The sequence below is a fragment of the Dendrobates tinctorius genome, unplaced genomic scaffold (assembly GCF_039654945.1).
Source record: "Dendrobates tinctorius isolate UK_male_01 unplaced genomic scaffold, ASM3965494v1 ptg000029l, whole genome shotgun sequence".
NCBI lineage: Eukaryota > Metazoa > Chordata > Amphibia > Anura > Dendrobatidae > Dendrobates > Dendrobates tinctorius.
In genome coordinates this window covers 35,823,039-35,842,205 of record NW_027361697.1, presented here as the reverse complement: position 1 = coordinate 35,842,205, position 19,167 = coordinate 35,823,039, and the positions used below count along the sequence as shown (strand labels likewise).

Sequence of the window (19,167 nt, the reverse complement as noted above, 5' to 3'; positions counted from 1 at the left end):
TTGTCAAACATATGTTCTATTTAGGTCTAGGTTGGATCCCCTTAATTATCCTTTCGGTGGTGCCCCCATTTTTTCGTTTCTCATTGAATAATATTGGGACGAGTGCTATCCATCAAAAATACAGATGGCACAAGCCCTAAGTCTTTGAGAACCTTGATGTGAATCTTATAATATTAATTGAAGATTGAGAAATTGTCTTCCAGTCCACTCAGAAAACGCTGTATGAGCCAGCTAGACAAAACTGCAATCACATAGTACATGAGAAGACTCGAGCAGTGATGGAAACAGGAGAAGACAGAAATAGGTAAGTATTTTATTGTATACACTGTACATATATTTCCTAAAGCTGAAGGAGGAGGTAATTAAAATATATATTCTGGTATGCTTCTTTGAGTGAGAAAAGCGCATAATTAATATTTAGCAGTTTTTCCACATTTCATGCTCTTTGGAAAAATGCTAAAATCAAAAAGAAAAGGCAAATGATCCAAGGCAGAAATGTTATCCAAAGAGATTCTGGATTCTGCTTTATCACCCTTGTTCTTAGGGGCTTTTTAATTCGATCCCATTGGGTAAGAATTGCTTCTCGGGCTCCAGACCATTTTGCTGGACCAGTCAGACGGAATTGATAAGAATTGCAGGGTCCAAAAACAACCTTCCAAGCCAAAACTGGGTCTGTTAGAAATAACTTCCAAATGTTTAGCTTCACTCCAATATCTGAGGCCAGATCATCCATGTACGAGATGTAATCTGTACGACGAAAGTTACCGTCAGCTGTTGCAAACCTTATTGTATAAAAAAAAGAATAAAAATCAATTAAGTTTTAATTATTTTAAAGTTATCACATCAATATAAGTCCAACATTTGAGAAAAATGTATTAAAGGGAACTTGTCACCCTCCTCAGGCATATTTAAGTAAAAGAGCCACCTTGTGCAGCACTAATGCTGCAATCTGTCAAGGTGGCTCTGTTACTTAGCTTTCGTTCCACCGCAGAAATAGTCTAATATATAAAGCTCAAAGTGTGTGTGTATGTATGTATGTATGTCCGGGATTGGCAGCCGCACCGTCACAGCTACAGCCACAAAATTTTGCACAGTCACACGTCTGGACCCCGAGAGCGTCATAGGCTATGTTGTGAGGCGAAATTTCAACCCCGCGCGTTCCAATTCACCAAACAATTTTGCCCCTATCTACATAATGGGGAAAAAGTAAAAGTGTTGGAGGCAAATTGACAGCTGCCAGATGTGAACAAGGGGGACTTAAAGAATGAGAGCGATGACGCCAAAGAGTATATACCGTACAGTTGCTAAGGTGGGGCCCTGACATGGGATACTCACCACACACGGGGATATGATCACACATACAAAATGCGCCACACACTACCACGTGCTTCAACACATATACCACCCTCAGCACACATTTCACCACACAAACACCAACCTCGCCACATAAATGTCGAAACACAAAAGTCGCCACTCAAAACTCGCCACGCTGTCCCAGAGCTGTTTAAAAGATGAAAAATGAGCTGTGATTGGTTGCTATCAGCAACAGTTTTCTTTGTAGACAGTTGTGGTAACTGAGGCCTATTATTATCATTTCTATGGTGTTATCGTCCTTCTGTAAAGCTGGAAATAACACAATTTATTACCGTGCCAACAAAGACCACCCTCTGACACAGACTGCAGGGGGAGCCCAGTATCACTCAGGATAGGATTAGATACACGGCTCAGCAGTCAGTATCACATAGGATAGGATGAGATACACAGCTCAGCAGTCAGTATCACACAGGATAGGAATAGATACACGGCTCAGCAGACAGTATCACACAGGATAGGATTAGATACGCAGCTCTGCACACAGTATCACACAGAATAGTATTAGGTACACGGCTCAGCAGACAGTATCACACAGAACAGGATTAGATACACGGCTCAGCAGTCAGTATCACACAGGATAGGATTAGATGCATGATTTTTATGTGCAATATAATCATTATAATTTGTTATAACTAACCACAGTTGGTTACTATGTCCAGGCAACGCCGGGCTCTTTAGCTAGTCTTTTATAAAATTGTTCCACAATACCTGAAATTTGACGGGGGGCAGGTCTTTCCCCCTCTGACAGACGCCTCGCATCCATCACTCATTTCGTATTTGGCTCTGCCTCCTCAGTTTTCTTTTGAAATGCTGGCGCCTGTGCTGTACTATATCTTCTTGGGCATGCGCAGTCAGCGCTGCCCGTGATTTCAGATCACATCCCGGCCTTCATATCGCGCGGCCACAGATCCCGCCCCGCAGTCGCTTATGATTTATTCACACTGCGGGGCTGGGAATCTCGGGCATGCGCAGTAGTTATCTGCAGCTCTCATGCCCAAGATTCCCAGCCCCGCAGTGCCCAAGAAGATATAGTACAGCACAGGCGCCGCATTTCAAAAGAAAACTGAGGATGCGGCACCAAATACGAAATGAGTGATGGATGTGAGGTGTCCGTTAGAGGGGGAAAGACTTGCCCCCCTGTCAAATTTCAGGTATTTTGGAACAATTTTATAAAAGATTAGTTCTGCGGTGGAACGGAAGCTAAGTAACAGAGCCACCTTGACAGAATGCAGCATTAGTGCTGCACAAGGTGGCTCTTTTACTTAAAAACGCCTGGGGGGTGACAGGTTTCCTTTAAATGGTTATTCCCACAATAGTATTTAAAGTTCAGTATACAAGTTATTTGGCATTTTTACTGGCCTTTTTACACAGACTGAAGAATACTGATTGGAACAGAATGGTTGTTGTTAAAGGGGTTTTCAACTTTTCAAAAGCTTGCACACAAACAATTGCTTACTTGTAAAACAAAAATCTTGTAGTCCAGTACCAGCTCTCCGCTACAGAGATCGGTGTTTTGACTGCAACGGTGACTTCCCAACTACCGCAGTCAACATAGTTTGAGCCTATCACATAGTTCAGTGGTTCTGCTGATAATACACATGATGTCGGATTGTGAAAATTTAGGGAACTGGAAGTTGATAAAAAACTCATCTTCCCTTGATAAGATATAATAAAATTCTTAAAGAGTCGCAATGACCCACATCTAAAAATAAAGAAATATATATAATGCTATCTTTGAACTTACCATTTCTTCCTAAGCCATTCATCTTTTAGCATCTCATTTTTTATTCCCTCATTGCATGGAAGTTTGTGTAATCCTTCAAAATCAAATAATAATATCATGATAATTGATACTAATTTATGGGAAGGATAACTATCTCTGTTCATTACAGTATTTCTTTGTAAGCTGTTTTAAAAATTACGTACCCTTAAAAAGTCTAGTGGACCATCGAGCCTGAAGTTCAGCCAATACCATAGTTGGCCCAATGGCAAGAACAAATGCAATAAATGCTATTGTAGGCTTTTCAATTCCAAGAGGGATTATCTTTTTGTAAAAAGATCCTTTGCTTTCATCCTTGTTAACAATAGCTTCATCCAGAAAAGGGAAACTGTAGTCATAACCTGTGGCGAGCAAAATCACGTCAAGATTGTCCACAACAGATCCATCTGCAAAATGGACAGATGTCTCTGTGAACTTTGTCACATGTGGCTTGACCATGATTGAACCGGACAAAATACGGCTTGGAAGTTCTTCATTCACCAAAGGCTCTTTCCATGCAATTCTGTAATTAAAATAATAATATAAAATTGAGTAAGTTTAAATATAGGAACATGAGATAAAACCATAAAGAAAATTGCAGCATGTTTTAAATAGTTGACAAAACAGTATGATTTATGGGATTCCTATATCAGAGTAGTGCCCCCTTGTACATATTAGCCTAAAGTCGGCCAAAACTGATGATGTCGGCCAACAATCTAATGTGCATGGGTTCCTCCCACCTCTCCTCCCACAGATGATCTCAGGGAGCGAAAGATCCAACCTGTTTAATTTGAGATATGCCACTGCCAGAGGACACAGGAGCACATGGCCAAGCCAAGCATTTTTGTGTATGATGGAGTTGGGAGAGATAGCTGTTGGCCAAATAATTGTTCGTCCGACAGCTATCTAATGTGTATGTGGGCCTTTAATTTGAACCCCCGCACACACTAAGCAGTGAAATACCGTATGTAGTGTATAATCCCTTTTATAATGACCACTGCAAATCTCCAGAAAAAGAAGGCATACTAATGTAAATTTGCCAACACTGTAAAATTTGATTTTGCACCTCATATCTTGTGTACTCCGTGTCATAGCCCGTAGCTAGAGCAATTGTTAAACCTTTCATCTCTTGTGGTCCTACTTTGCAGTGAATAGACCATGACCTGGTAGAAAGTGAGCATACAGTTCTTGAAGTTGATACTCTTGAAACAGAAAAAATGGCCAAATATAAGGATCTGTGTGACATTGACAAAGGTCAAATTGTAATGACTAGGTGACTTAGCCATATCATCTTCAGAATGGCAGGACTGATGAGGTGTTACCCATACACAATGGTTAGTACCTATCAAAATTAAGATAAGTTTGTGTTATTTTGCTGTTATACGCACTTAGTATGTTCAAATTTATTTCTGCTGCTCATTTGGAAGAACCTCTCTTTGAGTGTGCGTTTTAACTAGACAGAGGTCCTAATTCACCAAGACAAGTGATTTTCTCACCGGTCTTGATAAGAAGGGCATGGAGGAGTCAGTTACTCTAATCAGGAGCGTCTTATGAGTGGCATGTGCCTCTGCACACTATGCCAGAAATCTTACACCAGCCTTTGACTAGAGCAATATTTCTGGAGTAAGGAACTCCACAGCTCATCATGAATTAGACGAGCCATGGTGTTACACCATTTTTACACCCAGCTGGTGTGAAAATTAAAACTAGCAGCTAAATTTTAGTAAAACTCTAAGTTGCACCAAAATTTTTCTACTTTTCAAAGCAATTTACACCAGAATTCTGGCCAAACTGCTTTTGTCAGGATCCTGTCAGCGCCGCCGTGCAGCCTCCACTGAGCAGGGACTCACCCACACTGTAGGGGGGCCCGGGTCAGGTACAGCCGGAAAGTACAGATACACAGGACCTGTGGACGCTGAAGCTTAGCAAGCAGTCACAGGACCTACGGTCATGTGACTGCAAGGGGGCGGGGCTTAGCGTCCTGCTTTCAGAGGTGGTAGGACACTATACAGAAATACTCAGTGTCAGGCAAAACGGAGGTCATACACAGAGATATCTGTAAAGTACCAGGGAAGAGACAGAACGGATAGTCAGGGCCAAGAAGAAGTCAAAACCAAACAGACATAGAAGGTACCAAGCAGAATCCAAAGCAATATCCAGAGAACAGACCGAGTCGGACACAGAAAATCAAGCAACCAGAACACAGCACAAACACACTCGGGTCACCACACAATGTCAAGGGTGAAAGTATAATTGACGGGGATGGGAGCGTCCTGAGGCTATAAGAAGCCTCTCCCAGAACCAGGTAGAGGCCACAATCATAGCCCCAGGGTGTGCAGGTAAGCCTGCACTGGGATCACAATCTTTAACCCCAGAAATGCCAGTCATCAGCACTGGTTCCAGACATTAACCCCACGTGTGCGAGTCAAACCCGCACCGAGATCATGACAGCTTTGATGAGTTGAGGCCTTAGCTCGACAGGCTAAAACTGAGTAAATATCCACCTTGCAACTGAGCCAAAAAAGCTTGGGAATTTTTGCATACTGTGTTGCTGCTGAGTTCAGTGGAAAAACATTATGTAGTAAGGTCATTGCCCTCAGGTAAATATTATACTGTATTTCAGAAATATGTCTATGGGATTTGGATCTATACATTTGGAAAACTAGTATTCAAGTATAAAAATATCAAATAAATTAATTAGAATTTTGGACCTATTTGGATAAAGACAAAAAGTAATTCAAGGTTGAATATGAACAAGCCATATTCACTGTGCACAGAAGGGGATATACTCCTTTTATACCATCATATCCTTTCATTTACCCTTCAGGTTGTATGTTGTACAATTCATGGTTAAAGTGGTCATTCAAATATTTCTTTAGCATCCATCGAGACACAGGTGCTGGCAACACATTTTTTATCCAGGTCTGGTAACGGCGTACGAATCGCAAATCAAAAGGAAGTCCTCCTTTGTCAACCCGTGGGAAAACCCACACTCCTTGTCTAGAACTAAGATATACCTGCGAAAATATAAAATGGTCAAATATAGTAATGTCAGCTAAAATATGAGCTATAGGTAACAGTGCAATGTCAGTCTTTTCCACCCAACTGTGCTCCTTATAACACAGATCTATCAAAGGTAATTTGCAGGAGGCACATCCTGCAAGCAAAAGCACCAAAAAGGAACATATGGAGTGTCAGTGACTCGTCAATTTGTCAGTACCTGTAAAGCTCATTATAGATGGAAAATATAAAAGTTTGAAAAAAAAAGAAAGGTACATCAAAACATGAAGTGAAAGAAAGAACGGCCTAGCAAAAAGAGATCCGTCACTATGCCCATCCATTTTTTGATCTCCTGATGAACCCGTACTAATGGGCGAAACATGTTGAGATTGTGATTCTATATCACATTAGAAGCAGTACCATCTAATGATGAGTAACCTGGTTACAACCTCTTTTCATTTTATTTTTACTCTGTATCATTAGGTCTCCTTAGTGATAACCGGTTATCCCACTTATCAGTTTTACTCACACTGCATTTCTAATGGGAATTATCATATATCTATTCATTTCCTCTTGGTACAATGGATATTCTTTATGACATCTAGCATCTATGTGTACTAGAACTGTACAACGCAGGTTTACAGATAACTTTGATATCTTTTGTACAGTGCCTGTCCAACGTAGTTCCATATTCTCTCATCATACTTTAATGATAGTCTATGTATATACTGATGCATGCATGGGACTTTACTCTATTACTTGAGACTGAGATGAGGCGAGAGAAAACCAGAGAGCACTACCTAAGCTGGTTGGACCTGTAGTCGGCCATACCGCGGCCCTATAGTTACCGGTCTCGACCGGGTAGTCGTGTTCGTGTTACCTGTGTATTCTTGTTTTGATCCCTGCGCGGATAACTGCTGTTAGCTTGTTGGTTACTCAGGATAGCCCTTATAGACATATACACTCACTGGCCACTTTATTAGGTACACCTGTCCAACTGTGTGTTAAGACTTAATTTCTAATCAGCCAATCACATGGCGGCAACTCAGTGCATTTAGGCATGTAGACATGGTCAAGACAATCTCCTGCAGTTCAAACCGAGCATCAGTATGGGGAAGAAAGGTGATTTGAGTGCCTTTGAACGTGGCATGATTGTTGGTGCCAGAAGGGCTGGTCTGAGTATTTCAGAAACTGCTGATCTACTGGGATTTTCACGCACAACCATCTCTAGGGTTTACAGAGAATGGTCCGAAAAAGAAAAAAAATCCAGTGAGCGGCAGTTCTGTGGGCGGAAATGCCTTGTTGATGCCAGCGGTCAGAGGAGAATGGGCATACTGGTTCGAGCTGATAGAAAGGCAACAGTGACTCAAATTGCCACCCGTTACAACCAAGGTAGGCAGAAGAGCATCTCTGAACGCACAGTGCGTCGAACTTTGAGGCAGATGGGCTACAGCAGCAGAAGACCACAGTGGGTACCACTCCTCTCAGCTAAGAACAGGAAACTGAGGCTACAATTTGCACAAGCTCATCGAAATTGGACAGTAGAAGATTGGAAAAACGTTGCCTGGTCTGATGAGTCTCGATTTCTGCTGCGACATTCGGATGGTAGGGTCAGAATTTGGCGTAAACAACATGAAAGCATGGATCCATCCTGCCTTGTATCAACGGTTCAGGCTGGTGGTGGTGGTGTCATGGTGTGGGGAATTTTTTCTTGGCACTCTTTGGGCCCCTTGGTACCAATTGAGCATCGTTGCAACGCCACAGCCTACCTGAGTATTGTTGCTGACCATGTCCATCCCTTTATGACCACAATGTACCCAACATCTGATGGCTACTTTCAGCAGGATAATGCGCCATGTCATAAAGCTCGAATCATCTCAGATTGGTTTCTTGAACATGACAATGAGTTCACTGTACTCAAATGGCCTCCTCAGTCACCAGATCTCAATCCAATAGAGCATCTTTGGGATGTGGTGGAACGGGAGATTCGCATCAGGGATGTGCAGCCGACAAATCTGCGCCAACTGTGTGATGCCATCATGTCAATATGGTCCAAAATCTCTGAGGAATGCTTCCAGCACCTTGTTGAATCTCTGCCACGAAGAATTGAGGCAGTTCTGAAGGCAAAAGGGGGTCCAACCCGTTACTAGCATGGTGTACCTAATAAAGTGGCCAGTGAGTGTGTATATATATATATATATATATATATATATATATATATATATATATATATAAGTTGCATCCTAAGTTCATCCCGTCTCCTGTCTCATCACTGCATCACACGTACCTGCGATTATTACATTTGGCGTAGTCGGCAGAATGCAGTCTCTGAGTGCGAGCGAAGATGCCGCGGACCAAGGAGAGGCCGTGGACTCGGGGGGCAACGGTGGCCCCCGGTCCAGTATGTCCTTGGGGGCTATGCTGAGTAACCTGCCCAGGTTCTCGGGCACCGATACTATGCTGTGGAGCTGGACAGAAGGGATGCGAGAGCTGTTTAGAATGCCTCCGATGACCCCTGACTTAGAAGCGGAAGTAGCCCTTATGGCATTGGACGAGGAGGCCCGGGATTCCATAATGTTGAGACCCCCAGGACAGCGAAACACCTTTATTAGGGTCTTACAGATACAGTATTGGAGGAGACCCATGGGGACCCGACGAATGTGGGGGAATTGAGTACCCGGTTGTTCAGTCGTATGCAAGGGGAAGGGGAGACGGTCACCCAATACATGAACGTCCTTCAAGGACTATATACGGCCTTTGAGCAGAAGGACGGCGCAGGTGTGGGACCCATCGACTTAACCCTACGTGGACCTTTTAGTGACCGGGCTCCGAGACCCTCTGACTAAACAAGCATTACGGGAGCGAGTCGGGGTAAACCCGCGTAAGGCTTTCTCTGAGGTAGGGAGAAAGATGCGCTCGTGGGAGCAACAACAGGGGCTGACAGTCCCTGTGGGAAAGGCCTGGAGCACTAAAGTCTCCATGAACGCCATTGGAGAGCCCCAATGGGTGGAAGAAATGAAACGAGCTGAAGAGCATCAGGGGCAAACTGACCGAGGTGAAGAGAAGGGCCGAGGCTACGAGTGGATGGCCTGGTGCGGGCCCAGGGCCCTGGGGTCCTCGCAATCCCAGAGGCGGTCAGTCCCCATGGCCTCGGGAATGTTTTGAATGTGGCGAACTGGGCCACCTTGCCCTAGAGTGCCTGCGGTGTGGGAGATACCCACCCCAGTGGCCATTAACCTAGAGAGCTCTGAGCTGGGGGGACGCCTCTCCGGAGCCAGAAACCACGACACGGGGTGGTGGAAGTCCCAAAGATCTGATTGCGAAGTGTCCAGTGATATGGGCACAGTTCAAAGGATGTGCAGTACGCTGCCTAGTAGATACGGGGTCGCAAGTTACGACCATGCCAGAGACTTACTTCCGGTAGCACTTTCCTGAGGCAATGAGGCCCAGTGGGGGTCCGTGATAAAGTTGTTAGCCGCTAACCAGCTACCAGTCCCTGTCGTTGGAATAGCCTAGATGCATATTCCTGTTGTGCGGCAAACAACTCGGCCGCTGAGGGGTGATCCTGACACAGGGAGATGCAAACGACAAACACCCTGTTACCCAGGGTATGAACATATTGCGGGACTTCGGCAGTCTACTCCTCAGTGAGCCTACACAAGAGACCCTGAATCAGTGGGGCTCCCGCACACCCCATGGGCAGGTCTTCAAAGAGTTGGTGCGGGGGGCACGGGTCCTACAGGCAGGGCTGCAACTAGGAATTTCGGGGCCCCATACTGGCAAAATTTTCGGGGCCCCCTTTAGACTCCGCTCAGGCTCCACCCCTCAAACTGTCCACAGTCCCACCGCTCTCTCTTGGAAAAACTCCACTTCTCACCTATCACACATTAACAGTTCCCATCACCAGATCACACATACAGCTGGCAGCTTTTGCTTTGGCCAAAAGATTTTTTTAAGCCACCACCATAACAGGGTAGATACTTTTGGCCAGGCCCTACTCTACTGTAACCTATTAAATATTTGCTAAAATATGCAATACAATTTAGGTATATTTTTATTTATTTTTCAATTTTTAAAATGACCAATAATATCACATACAAGGAACAAATACCGCTACACCATGTGCAGACCACATATTACCACCACATAGTGACCTATAATACCACATACAAAGAACAAATACCGCCACACCATGACCAGACCACATATTGCTACCATAGTAACCGAATAATATCACATACATGGAGCAAATACCACTGCACCATGTCCAGATCACATTTTACCACCACAAAGTGACCAAATAATAGCACAAACAAGGGACAAATACCACCGCACCATACCCAGACCACATATTACCACCACATGGTGACTGAATACTACAATGCTTATCATTAATAAAAAGACATAATACTATCACCACAAGTGGCATTATACACAGGAGATCTGTACTTAGTATACAGTGTCTGTGTGCAGGTAATATAATGATCAATGACATTATACACAGGAGCTCTGTATAAAATGTACAGGTAACAGTGATCACTGGTGACATTTTACACAGGACCTCTGTATATAGTATACAGTGTATAGTGTCAGTGTATAGGTAACACACTAACTCACCAGTTTTGTCTCTAGGTGAAGTCCTTCATCATTGCTTTTAATCTTTCATCCAGCACAGATCGCCAACACATGCCTTCCAGCCAGGGCTCGTCTCTGCAGGAAATAACACAGTTATCTAGAGCTCCGCGTGCAGAACACATTACTTATTTTTTCCCAACTTCTACATTACACCACATGAAGAAAAAAAGGCGACAGTGTCGCTCTGCACAGTAACAGGACCACCCCCCATTTAAAACATTATACTCAAAAAATTAAATACATCACTGCAGTAATAATATCCCTTAATTAGCCCCTATGGTAATATCCCCCATCCTGACCCCCGTGTGTCTCATTCCTGGCTTCAGCCATATGTTCTCCAATCCTGCCCTCATGAATATCCATTCTGCCCCATATGATCTCCCCATCCTGCCCCATCTGTCTCCATCGTATCCATTCTGCCCCATGATCCTGTGCGATCTGTCTCCAACCCTGCCCCATCTGTCTCCAATCATGCCCCGTGTCTCGCATTCTGCCCCCTCCTATGTCTTACTGTCACATTCTGCCCCCTCCTGTGTCTCATTGCCACATTCTGCCCCAAGTCCTGCATTCTGCCTCAGTGTCCAGCATTCTGCCCCCGAGTCCTGCATTCTGCCCCCGTGTCTGCATTCTGCCCCAGTCTCCAGCAATCTGCCCCAGCGTCCAGCATTCTGCCCCAACGTCCAGCATTCTGCCCCTGTGTCTGCATTCTGCGCTAGTCTCCAGCATTCTGCGCCATGTCTGCATTCTGCCCCAGTGTCCAGCATTTTGCCCCAGTGTCCAGCATTCTGCCCCGTCTTACAGTCTGCCCCAGCGTCCAGCATTCTGTCCCAGTGTCCAGCATTCGGCCCCAGCATCCACAGCATTCGGCCCCAGCGTCAAGCATTATGCCCCAGTCTCCAGCATTCTGCCCCAGTCTCCAGCATTCTGCCCCAGCATCCAGAATTCTGCCCTAGTGTCTGCATTATGCCCCAGTGTCCAACACTCTGCCCCAGTGTCCTGCATTATGCCCCAGCATCCAGCATTCTGCTCCAGCATCCAGCATTCTGCCCCAGTGTCCAGCATGCTGCACCAGTGTCCAGCTAGCTGCGCTCCAGCAGCGATGCTCCCTCCACGTAGCTGAAGCGCGCACTCACCGGCGACTGACAGTGACATCAGACGCCGGCGATGTGCATGCTGCAACTGACGTCAGCTGCCAGCCTCCTATTGGCTGGCGGCTGTTAACTATTGACGTGCGGCCCACTTTGTCAGTAGCGTTTAGCTGCCGCAGTGCCACGCTAAGGGCCCGGGTTACCTGCCGGTAGGGGCTCGGTGAGCAGAGGAGACCGGGCCTGATGCAGGCCCCCTCTGCCCACTGGGCCCCATACGCCAGTCAGGGCAGTAATGTCCTTATGGCGGCCCTGCCTACAGGACTGCCAGACAGGCGAGGTGCTCGGGAAGGTGATCATTCCGGTGGCCCCTCAGCTCGTGATGCCGCCGGGGCAGACGGTGGTGGCCCTGCCTCTGGAGGGAGTGGAGATGCAGGTGGAGCCATGCTTCTCGGAGCGCCTACCCCCTGGAGTCCTGGTGGCCCTCACCTTGGCCACTGTGAGGAAAAGGACCGTCCTGGTGTGCTGTGTCAACTTAGAAGACCAGGACGTCATTCTAAAACCATGTGCCGAAATGGCGAAACTGATGAAACCTCTGGAGGAGGTGCTCCCAACCCTGGCATTTCAGCTAAAAGTACAGGCGGGGGACCCATGGGCAGTAACTATCCGATCCATTCAGACCACCAGGTCATCAGCCAAAGAGAAGGGCCAAGCCATCCTAGAGAAAATGCGAGTAGAACTCTGGCCTAACCCCGGCCCAGATACTCCAGGTAGAAGCACTCCTGGGCCAGTACCAAGAGGTATTCGCCAATCATGAGGACGATTTTGGGTGCACCACAGCCATCACGCACGGCGAGCGATACCGACAGATTCCCCCACAACTATACCAAGAGGTAAAAACGCTGCTGGTCCAAATGCTTCAGAAAGGAGTTATCTGAGAAAGCCAGAGTCCTTGGGCGGCTCCCATTGTGTTAGTCCGGAAGAAGGACAGCACCTTACTGTTCTGTGTGGACTATCAAAAGTTGAACGCCAGTACCATCAAAGACTCGTACCCGCTGCCCCGTATAGACGAGTCTCTGTCAGCCCTGGGGAAGGCAACATACTTTTCTACCCTCGATCTGGCCAGGGGGTACAGGCAGGTGCCAATGTCAGAGGAGGACCGCGCCAAGACCGCGTTCATCTTAATCGCATGCCGTTCGGGCTGGCCAATGCCCCCGCGGGACCTTCCAACGGCTAATGGAGCTGTGTCTAGGAGATCTCAACTTCGAGACCACGTTGATTTACCTGGACGACATTATCATCTATGCGGCCACATTTGAAGACCACCTGCAGCGGTTAGGTCAGGTGCTTGGTCGGCTGCAAAAGTACCGATTGAAGGTAAAACCCCAGAAATGTCACCTGTTCCGTACGCAAATTGAATACCTAGGACATACCGTCTCCGCCGACGGCGTTAGACCGTCCATGGAAAAAGTCGCCGCAATACAAGGGTGACCTACTCCCGAGATGGTAAACGACGCACGAGCCTTTCTGGGGTTGGCCGGATATTACTGTCGCTTTGTAAAGAACTTCGCCCGCAGGGCCCGAGCCCTGCAAGACCTGCGCTTTTGTGCTGGCCATTCATGCAGACATATTATCTGCTACAGGACTATGTGATATGAAAGATTATTATTATCTCATTTCTCTCATTGGACCTATTTTTTTTTAAGGTCCTATATATGTATTGCGGTGTTATTGCCTTATACACTAATATTATATTTTATATGTATCATTGTATGTTGTTGAGCCAATATCCTTAATAAAGGCCTTTTTATTCAATAAATATTCTCTTTTATCATTTTTATTAATATTTTCTAATTTTATTTAATTATTCGAACTATATCAGGTTTTCTCTCACCATCACCAGTCAGTAATTTTAACAACTTGCAGGCCACAGTGGAAGAAGTTTGCCGTGCATGCCGCCAATGTGAATTAACTAAACCACCGGAGCAACACGCATCAGTACAAACAATTGTTATAGCAGCACCCCTTGAACTCTTGATGATAGACTATTTAACCATCGGTCCAGCTCACCAGGGGTATGAGCATTGTCTAGTAATGGTGGACTATTTTACCAAATTCGCCGTGGTGACCCCTACCCGAGATCAAACGGCTGCCCCCAGCGGATCCATTCAGATCAAGGTGCGTGCTTCCTAGGAAAACTAATGGAGGAATTACATCGCCTGTATGGCATCGATAAATCCCGGACCACTCCGTACCACCCTCAAGGGAACGGGGCCTGCGAGCGATTTAATCGGACATTAATCCAAATGCTACGCACCCTAGAGAGCGACCGGAAAGCCCGCTGGCCCGAATACGTCCTCGAACTGGTCTGGGTTTATAACAACTGGGTACACCGGGTCACTGGCTATACCCCATACCCGCTGCTATTTGGCTGGGAAGGCAAGGGAATCACGGAGGTGGAGATAAACCTGGAGGAGGAACAACCATGGACAGGGGTCTCCTCGTGGCCCCAGAATCACCGGTATTGGCTGCAAACCCTGCACCGAATTGTCCACACAAAATTTCAGGACCTGGAACACCCGGGCAGGACCCCACCTCAATCAATCGACCTCCAAGCAGGAGATCATGTACTCGTACGAGATCAGCGCCCCAAAACAAACTGGAACACCGCTGGGAAGAAAGTCCCTATCGGGTACTGTGCCGAGTAAGCCCTGATGGGCCAGTGTACGAAATACAATCTGAAAAAGATGGAGACTACCCTACCCGTACCGTACCACAATATGTTACGACCCTGTACTTCCACAGACCCTGCACGACCCGAGGCTCCTCCTCAGGTCCCAGAACCTCCGCCAGCAGTATGGAATGAGGACGATGAGGAAAACCTTCCAGCGGTACCAACGGACACTTCAAAAAATAATACCCCAGCAGACCTAATCGATCCACCACCTTCCACCACCCCAGAGGACTCCACCACAGTCAAATCACGATGCTCCGAGCGGTCAACAGCTGGCAAACCTCCCAAGCATTACGAACATGACCAGTTCGTGTGGCAGAAAAGACGTTCATATCGAAAAACCGGCCCAGGCCCCTCCAAGCCCTCGCCCGAGGACTGGCGAGCATACAGGATCGGGGAGTGTAGGAGGGGGAGTCCCCGCTGTGTAACAGGACTGGAACCAAGGGGACTGTCACCAAGGTTCCTAGGGGGACTGTTTCCGGGGGACATAATTAGAGGACAGACCAGAGAGAGTTCTAGAAGGGATGGGGGTGGAGCAAGTATAAAAGGAGCCAAGGATGCCAGCAGGGGGCAGTCAACAGAGCAGAAGAGAAGGAGCAGGATGACTAGAGGGCACTGGAGAGCCAGAGCTAGAAGAGGAGAGCAGCGACTGGAGGGACTGGAGAGAGACTCACCGCAGACAAGAGAGAGACGGCACCGAGCCGTACAGCAGAGAGACGCCGACTGCCCGACCGCGCTCCTCGCGACCGTCACCGCCCGACTTCAGCTCGCGGCTGCGGTCTACCTGCTGCCGCCTGCAGCCACCGCAGCCCAACTCAAGCCCGGGGCTGCGGCCTGCCTGCTGCTGCCCACAGCCACCGCAGCCCAACTCCAGCCCTTGGCTGTGGCCTACCCGCTGCCGCCCGCTGCCACCGCAGCTCGACTCCAGCCTGCGGCTGCTGCCTGCCCGCTGCTGCCCTCGGCCACCGCAGCCCGACTCCAGCCCATGGCTGTGGCCTGTCCGCCTCCACCCGCGGCCACGGCGGCTCAACGCCAGCCCACGGCTGTGGCCTACCTGCTGCCGCCTGCGGCCACTGCGGCTCAACTCTAGCCCGCGGCCACCCGCGGCCGCCGCTGTCCGGCCCCAGCCTCTTGCTGCGGCCTACACACCTTGGTCTCCAAGCGATTGTCTTGGTCTTGGTCTCCAAGCGATGCTACTGATCGCTTGGAAAACGCTAGCATTCTACAAGCCAATTACGAATTTCCCACAGCAGGGAATTGCGGAATTGCTGCGGAAATTTCCCAGAAATTGTGCACAAGTACACATATCCTGACTCGCGCATTAGCCGAGGGGGTATTTTCAGCACAAAAAACTGTGCTGCAAAACTTGGCTTATACACGAGTACGAGTATGTATGGTAAATATATGAAGAGTTTATCACCAACAGATTTCCTCTCCAATGAGCTTTATTAATATTGACAAATTGGTGAGTCACTGATGCGCCATGTGTTCCTTTTTGGCTCCTTTTATTTGAATGTACTTCCTATTTAATTCTAGTACTGTGAAGCTATGTCCTTTGTATGTTTCATCCTGATGAAGTCTTCAGACTTCAAAACGTATTGATATTAATGTTGCATCAAGTCTACTTTGTAACCTGGATCATTCTTTCGGATCTCCATCAGCAGAGCAGTCGGCCCACCTATTATTTCTACCCTCCCTTTCTCAGGTGTATTGATTCTGCATCTTTGTGCCATAATCTACTTCATAGTTTACCAGAATGTAGCAACTGGCAGTCCAGAATGGATGCGCTCAGCTCCAGTCAGGTCATCAATCTGCCAGTCAGTGCGCCTCCAACTAAAATAATGAGGCATGAGCTGCCCCTCTTATATGGTTTGTCCAGATTCACACCAGAGATTCAATGATAGAAAAGTCCTCAAACCAGAAGCGTTTATTGTTAAAAAATAAATCTATAACTCTAAATTAGTTTATTATAGCAGATTGAAATATACCTGCGAGGTTTTTGTGCATAACTCTGTTGAGATATCAACTCCAGTGTTACCCATTCCAATTATTAAAACTTGTTTCCCATCAAACTCATTAGGCCTCTTGTATTCTCGGCAATGCAGTACTTGACCTCTAAATTTTTCAATACCTTAAAAAAAACCCAAATAAGTAGGTAAGCTGAAAATAGTATTCATAGCATAGATAATATTCCTAACATACCGTACATACTGTATACAGTACACATACTGTACATACAAAGACAATATCAGTGAGCATTACTCAGAGCAAACAAGGCAAATTCACAGAATTACTGTAGTGATGGGCCTTAGCCTATATTTTCCATCAAAACATTATTTCAAATTGTATAATGGTAATCTGTCACCAGGTTTACGCTTCTCAATCCCAGAGCAGGGACTCTGATTTCATTGGTCTGTTATTTACTCACTGCTTTAGGTCTGATAATATCAATGCTTTATCTACTAAATATTTCAATAATGAGAATCAGGGCTGCCATCAAGGCATTACTGCCCTGACTGGCGTATGGGGCCCACATCGGGCCCAGTCTCCTCTGCTCACCAGGCCCCTACTGGCAGGTAAACCGGGCCCTTAGTGCGGCGCTGCAGCAGCTAAACGCTATTGACATGCAGCCCACCGTCTGCCCCGGCGGCAGCACGAGCAGAGAGCTCGCCTGAGCGATCACCTTCCCGAGCACCTCGCCTGTCTGGCAGTCCTGTAGGCAGGGCCGCCATAAGGGCATTACTGCCCTGACTGGCGTATAGGGCCCGGTGGGCAGAGGGGGCCTGCATTAGGCCCGGTCTCCTCTGCTCAATGAGACCTTACCGGCAGGTAAACTGGGCCCTTAGCGTGGCGCTGCGGCAGCTAAACGCTACTGACAATGTGGGCCCGCACGTCAATAGATAACAGCTGCAGCGCGCACACTGTCAGTCGCCGGCGAGTGTGCGCTTCAGCTGCGTGGAGGGAGCATCGCCGCTGAAGCGCGGCCAGGTAAGAAGAACTTTTTTGTTTTTTTATTTTTGAGAGAGGCAATCCGGGGGGCCCAGGGCAGATTGTGAGATGGGGGCAGAATGCTGGACACTGGGACAGAATGCTGGACGCTGGGGCACAATGCTGGATGCTGGGGCAGAATGCAGGACACTGGGGCAGAATGCTGGAAGCTGGGGCAGAATGCTGGATGCTGGAGCAGAATGTTGGAGACTGGGGCAGAATGCTGGATGCTGGGGCAGAATGCTGGACGCTGGGGCAGAATGCTGGACGCTGGGGCAGAATGCAGGACACTGCAGCAGAATGCTGGACACTGGGGCAGAATGCTGGATGCTGGGGCAGACTGTAAGACGGGGGCAGAATGCTGGATGCTGGGGCAGAATGCTGGACGCTGGGGCAGAATGCTGGACGCTGGGGCAGAATGCTGGACGCTGGGGCAGAATGCAGGACACTGCAGCAGAATGCTGGACACTGGGGCAGAATGCTGGACACTGGGGCAGAATGCAGACATGGGGGCAGAATGCAGACATGGGGGCAGAATGCTGGAGACTGGGGCAGAATGCAGGAGACTGGGGCAGAATGCAGGAGACTGGGGCAGAATGCAGGAGACTGGGGCAGAATTCTGGACGCGTAATAATGTCACCAGTGATCACTGTGTTACCTGTACATTATATACAGAGTTCCTGTGTATAATGTCATTGATCTCTATATTACCTGTACACAGACACTGCATACTAAATGCATATCTCCTGTGTATAATGCCACTTATGGTGATAGTATTATGTTTTTTATTAATGATCAGTATTGTAGTATTCAGTCACCATGTGGTGGTAATATGTGGTCTGGGCATGGTGCGGTGGTATTTGTCCCTTGTATGTGATATTATTTGGTCACTTTGTGGTGATAATATGTGATCTGGACATGGTGCAGTGGTATTTGTTCCTTGTATGTGATATTATTCGGTTACTATGGTAGTAATATGTGATCTGGTCATGGTGTGGCTGTATTTGTTCCTTGTATGTGGTATTATAGGTCACTATGTGGTGGTAATATGTGGTCTGGTCATGGTGTGGCGGTATTTGTTCCTTGTATGTGATATTATTGGTCATTTTAAAAATTGAAAAATAAATAAAAATATACCTAAATTGTATTGCATATTTTAACAAATATTTAATAGGTTACAGTAGAGTAGGGCCTGGCCAAAAGTATCTACCCTGTTATGGTGGCAGCTTAAAAAAATCTTTTGGCCAAAGTAAAAGCTGCCGGCTATATGTATGATCTGGTGATGGGAACTGTTAATGTGTGATAGGTGAGAAGTGGAGTTTTTCCAAGAGAGAGCAGTGGGAATGTGTACAGTTCGAGGGGTAGAAGCGGGGCTGGGTGGAGCCTGGGCGGAGTCTAAAGGGGGCCCCAAAAATGTTGCCAGTATGGGGCCCCAAAATTCCAAGTGGCAGCCCTGATGAGAACTGTCCAAAACTGGCAACATTGTGTCCACACTGTTCATAGGCAGAAAGCTGACAATCTATGGTAGGGGGCTCGGATCAACAAAGGTCAAAAATATTGAGGAATAATATTATGCCCCTATCTGAAGTTCT

At 47.1% G+C, this 19,167-nt stretch overlaps 1 protein-coding gene across 15 annotated transcripts in view; it reads right to left on the bottom strand.

Moving 5' to 3' along the window:
* Positions 1-299: 299 nt before the first annotated feature.
* LOC141085930 (dimethylaniline monooxygenase [N-oxide-forming] 2-like) overlaps positions 300-19,167 on the bottom strand; it is a 207,700-nt gene continuing 188,832 nt past the window's right edge. For all 15 annotated transcript variants that reach the window (XM_073571574.1, XM_073571583.1, XM_073571577.1 and 12 more), the window contains 5 exons: positions 16,576-16,718; positions 5,954-6,150; positions 3,301-3,656; positions 3,119-3,191; positions 300-782 (listed from right to left, as the gene is read on the bottom strand). In XM_073571574.1, the coding sequence (XP_073427675.1) occupies positions 437-782; positions 3,119-3,191; positions 3,301-3,656; positions 5,954-6,150; positions 16,576-16,718 (1,115 nt within the window). In that variant the 3' untranslated portion in view covers positions 300-436. The remainder of the gene's footprint in view (positions 783-3,118; positions 3,192-3,300; positions 3,657-5,953; positions 6,151-16,575; positions 16,719-19,167) is intronic.